Genomic DNA, 5,845 nt, shown 5'->3' with positions numbered 1-5,845 from the left:
TATCAGGGGCATGAGCTTGAAAAGAACATGTGGTCACCTTCTACCAACAGAAATCGTAGTCATGATCAGATTTGTGTACAGATACTTCATCCCAAGAATTAGCAGTATCTGTATCCACATACCTTCTCTTAGGTTTAGATCGAGAAGCGGTGAATTGTGGGGTAACCATATTGAGAGAACAGACCTTCTCCCCACCCACCATTGAGTGGGTGGGGAGACGGTGTTGTAGTGGAAACCAACCATAAACACCAGCGTTACAGGGATGCTTTACTCCAGCAAGATTGACACAGGTACCCAGCTAACAATTTCACGTTGTCACAACGTTATGTTCTCATTGTTAAAACACGATATTACGTCTGTACAAAGAAATGGACTCCCATTTATTTTGTCACAACGTTATGGCGTGACGTTGTGATAAGCCATTTTCACGTCTTCATAATCTTATGGGAAGATTATTAGTACATTATGATAACGTTACATTTTACGTCGTGAAGACGTAATGATAGCACGTCCATACAGCGTTATTCTGTGGACTTCTATTTATGTTGTCACATCATTGACGCCTGACGTTGTGATACCCCAGATACCATTCTGACGTTGACCAACGATGTTTAGCCAGTGGTATCTGGGGTAACACAAGATCAGGCAAAACCGTTGTGACAGCATAAATAGGAATCCACAGAACTCGTTGATCTAATGTTGGATGGGCGTCTGTTTGTACAAATCCAACAATGCTATCACATAGCAAGAGATACATTCTTCAACTTGAATTCGAATTTACTTTGGGCTCTATCCATGAAACAGCCACACAACTAAATGCGCTCTAAGTGTCTTGGCTAGGCACACCTGGATAGCTTGATGTTGGCTCAAGAAAAATGAAAGCAAATAGTTAATTTATTAAGCATATTTCAAGACAATTTCAAGGCTATATTTGTCACAAATGATTCAAAACAATACTAAAGAAATAATTGATTTTCAAATGTATACCAATCAGACAACAGGACCTACAAAAAATGTCCAACACAATGCTGTGTGCCTGACCTTACCCCAGAATTTAACACAAGAGGCAGGAGTGAGAGCTGCAAAATAATACATGCTTCTGATGTCCCACAGTCCATTTTCTGGATCAGTTAATAATTGACCTTTATTTCTTAAATAAGTCAGATCCCTCAGGGGATCCGTATATTTCCAGTCTTCAAATGAAAGCTATAAGTTAGGCTGGTTCTGTCTTTGGCATATTGATAGAGAAACCAGGCATACAGGCTTCCCCGTTTGGTGGCCTTGTGCTGAGAACCTGTTCTACCCCTGGCCGCCACGGATTGCAGCTATATGTGAAAGAAGGTTGCGGTGCACGCTGCACTGTTGTCGAAACGTGAATAGGTCAACACGCATTTACAGTGTCTAGAACAACAAATGTCGGAACATAAAAGAACCATCAACGACGAAGACAACTTTGTCAACAACACCCTCACCACATCGAGTATGAACATCACATTCAATTTAAACCAAATCAGTGACAATGTGCAAAACCGCCTGAAGTATAACTGATATGGATATGACATTGGGGGTGCTAGTAACAACAAGCAGAGACCGCTAACGTTTTTGCCGTCCAATAAATGTTGACGACTTATGCTAATATGCATGTTGCAATGTGCTAATGTGATCTACCATCCCGAAAACAAAATGTCAAGACCAATATTTGATCATGTTTACTGGTTATCGTGGTTATTATTATACGTCATCATTTACGTATTTCGTCATCGACAACACCACTGAGGGGTATGAGGTATGTCTGCCTAAGTCAGACCGTGCGCATTCGGTATAAACATACATTGTTAGTAAAAATACAATACACCGGCCAAATTATGTACATGGTTGTCGAATTTACTACTTAGATATTGATTCCAGCTGCTTCTTACCTAACCAGAACTCCCTCTTAAGGTCGCCGAATCCTTCTTTGTACTCGTCCCAGGTGCGATCGAATCCTTCCGACCCACCGTACCGGTTTTGAATCACCTGCCGATAAATATATACGATTGAATATATATTGACTGTCCAGCAGTTTAATCAGCTGAATAATATTATTCTTCATAACACCACCCGCTTCATTGTATCTTCCACGAAGAACATGCGATCGGGAACCTGGGGCCCGTTTCCCTAAGCGTCCGTAGCGCTACAACTGTCGTAAGTCTGTGTTAAAGAATTGGAGTTACGATCATTTAGTGCTACGATCGCTGTGTGATATGGGGGACCGCCATATAGCTGGACTATTACTGAGTGCGGCGTAAAACTAAACTCACTTGTGATATGGGGCCCAGGGTAAAGTAGTGTGCTATAGTGTGCTATAGTGTGCAATGGAAGCTACTACAGAGTTGTGGAACCCAAAAGGCATATCCACTATATTCTGCTTAGGGAATCTGAGAAACGTCTCGAGTCTTTTTCTTTGATATGTAAGGGGTGCTAAAGGTTGCCGCTCCTCATCTCACATGAAGTTCAGTGACAAGAAGACCAGCAATTGTGTGGATATCAATCTTGCCCTCGGTACCCCTGGATACTTGGAAGTGCAGTTAGGTGACAATTACAATCATGGTATTTATCGTTATAATCACTGTGTCTGCATTACACAATTGTAATACCTCTGTTGTGATTCTTATTAATTTATAAACTTTAAATGTATAAAGCTAATTTTAGTAGACAGCTGTTACTTATACTACATTACGTTGTTGTCTCTTGGTGTCACCCTGGCTTCATGTACGGACTAATTCGTGGTCAGATTTCAGTCCCAACTAGGGAATCAAAAGTAACATGATAAGTCGTTCACTGGTCCCTCGGGGACCATGGGTTAATATACCCTCTATGGTTGTTCATGTTCCTTGAGGGCTAACGCACCTATCTTATCCAACACCTCAATGTAAATTTTGAACTGGGTATCGGATCATATTAACGAGTAACAGAGTTAGGCATTTAGCCAATGCTATATTTTCTAATGATATAGAATCTATCAGACAAAAAAATAAAGAGTTATCTCCCTCCCATCGATTTGCATTCGCAAAACATCGGTAATTTCCGTTCATTATATGTGACTCAATTATTCGAGATTCAGAATTACTAATACGAAGTACCAAATGAATTCCCACAGTACGGCATTCGTAGCGGGTAACATAGAAAATGTTACTCGCTTGTAAGTGGGGTGCATTAGAAATAATGGAAGAGTGCTCAGCCATTCAAAAAACGGCATTTACGCGTGAGGTAAGATAACATAAATTGTGAGGTGCTGGACATTGCTGCTGATTTAGAAGAGGAGATAGTAGGTAATTATGTTTACAAGCTTAATTCCGTAATATAGAATACATGAGTAAATACTACTTATCCATAATACTCCATGGCATAATTACACACAATTCTTAATAAAATGCCATACAGAACTCATTGAAATAGCCAACTCAGATGAATCGTAAGGGACACAAATATAATATTCATTTTGTTAGGGAGTGATCAATGCGGAACTCTGTCGAAGTGAAAAGTCAAAGGGTCCGTACCGTCCAAGCGTGGTTGCTGGTGTCGTGAGGAAAGGTACAGAAGACCTGAAATGGTCCTTGCGGATGGCTGATAGTGTAGATTCCGTTATGTGATGGTTCATAGTTGTAGTAGGCTCCGATTTCTGCGCAGTTGGCTAAACCTGGAAATGAAATAATTTCGAAAAGAAAACCGAAATGAAAATACACATTTACAGACACTGGCCACTCTTGGTTTGTGAAATTTAAAAACAAGAAAATGTGTTTGCAATACATAAGAAAACGAAAATATATCCACCCACAGTGTAAACTGGTCTTAACGCACGTCTTAATACATTCATAGGTTGCTGTACTAATTACTTAGACAACTTCTATTTCTCGTCCAGTGACAATCTCCACTGCACTTTCGATACATACGATCTATTAAATCTCCTGCACGATTGCTCACGAGTACTTAGCTCTTCTACTACAGCGTTTCACGGAAGTGTTGTGAAAGAGTACAACACTAATTAGAAAACTCTCTTGCTTAGCTCTCTTGTCAGATCCAATTTCAATTTATAGGTTGTATATTGTACACCACTATCCCACTTGAAAATTGAAGGAAAAAATTAATCCCATCATGTACGGGACATGCGATAATGAAGAGTGAGTGAGTTTGGTTTAACGCCGCACTCAGCAATATTCCAGCTATATAGCGGCGGTCTGTAAATAACCAAGTCTGGACCAGAAATTCCAGTGATCAACAGCATGATCATCGATCTGCGCAATGGGGAACCGATGACATGTACCAGCCAAGCCAGCGAGCCTGACCACTCTATCCAGTTAGTCACCTCTTACGACAAGCATGGGTGGCTGAAAACCAGTTCTAAACGGGATCTTTACTGGTTTCGTAATGATATATTAAATCCCATAACTTGATATCAGCACTGGTTCAAACCGACAAAACCCTTTGAACTATTATTATGCTGTCCGTACAATGATGTATTAACTGATATAAATACAATACTCACGAAATCCCCATGGGTAGAACCTGAAGTACTGGAATCCATCGTTTCGGGTCAACCTGTTCGGATTCATGTATGCGAAAGCATGTGCTTGACATGATCCAGTAAACTCGTTGTGGAAGAAGGACACGCAGTGCTCGTCGTTTGAGCACAGCTTCGCGCATTTGGCAGCAAAGAATTCCTCTCTTTCCCATATAGGCGGGTCTTTGGCAATGTGATCTTTGAACAATTTGATCCGGCGATATTCATGAGCTTCACATTGCGGTTGTTTATCCGCAGCATAGACATCAACCAGGAATACCAGGCTGGGAACCATGCACCACATCACAAAAACCGTCATGCTCTCAGTAGAGGCTAATGGCAGAGTGAAGCTTCACTTTGGTCTTTGTAATACGTTGGATTTGAGAAAACTTTCAGAGCGGTCAATAATGTTTATTAAGGGTAGTTGGTTGTGTTTACATTTCCAGCAACTCAATATTGAAGTAAACATGCCTTTTTGGCGTGTGTAATGGATGCATGTTTAACAACAACACTCTGTGTTTGCCCTTAAGAGGTTTTAAATCACTAAAGTGTCTGGAAGAGACTTCCCAACCGATCAATGTTCCTTTGGTCCATTAGTGACTGTATAATGGGTTTTAGATTACTAGATTCCATAGTTTCCAGAGTATGGTTTCTGTTTGAGAACTGTTGTGCATGAAAATACTGAAAGTTCAGAAACATTTATTTTATTTCATGTGTAAATTACTCAAATGAGTCTTACTCAGATGAACGTCCATGTGTTATGACGCAACCCACTCTATATAGGACATCGGTCCTTTCCTGTTAAAAAAACCAACATCTTCTTCTTATTTGAAATTACAAATAGTAGTGTTCTATTGGTTACGATTTTAATGCTCGTTTTCCATCATTCACTAAATATTTCTCTTAAAACATAAAGATCAACATGGACTGATACCAAACACAGAGTGTATAAACTCCGCATTAAGTAAACATAACCGAGTTCAACATCAATACACGATACTACATTGGTGGAAATTCAGAAAGGACCTGAAAACACGAGACCTTTCCAAGGAAGGATACGCCCTTTGGCAGAAGCACAAGACTTCATTCTTTAATGTCAAGTGGCTTGTTAAAAACAGAAATGGTTTTCATATCGTCGCAATTCCATTAGAACGGACCTAAAATCAGTCGCGTATAGGGCCCAACCTACCAGGTGTCCGTTGTTGTCCGAAGAGCACAAAGCATGGAGCATGTTTGGGACATTATGGCAGAGAGATTGCCCAGTACAAAATCTTGAACTATTGCAAAATAATCCAAGATTCAAAA

General features: G+C 40.2%; 1 protein-coding gene across 1 annotated transcript; it reads right to left on the bottom strand.

Moving 5' to 3' along the window:
- Window positions 1-1,919: 1,919 nt before the first annotated feature.
- On the bottom strand, window positions 1,920-4,859 carry LOC124262512 (fibrinogen-like protein 1; the record flags this gene model as incomplete). The annotated part of the gene is made up of 3 exons (XM_046697021.1): window positions 4,526-4,859; window positions 3,540-3,679; window positions 1,920-2,016 (listed from the first exon to the last, which is right to left on the bottom strand). Coding segments are annotated over exons 1-3 (571 nt in total), but the record flags the coding sequence as incomplete, so codon positions are not given.
- Between the last annotated feature and the right edge of the window lie 986 nt (window positions 4,860-5,845).

Source organism: Haliotis rubra, unplaced genomic scaffold (genome assembly GCF_003918875.1).
Source record: "Haliotis rubra isolate DU_JTF1 unplaced genomic scaffold, ASM391887v1 Scf841, whole genome shotgun sequence".
NCBI classification, from domain to species: Eukaryota; Metazoa; Mollusca; class Gastropoda; order Lepetellida; family Haliotidae; genus Haliotis; species Haliotis rubra.
The sequence above is the reverse complement of the archived record's forward strand: the minus strand, read 5'-3'. Positions and strand labels throughout refer to the sequence as shown.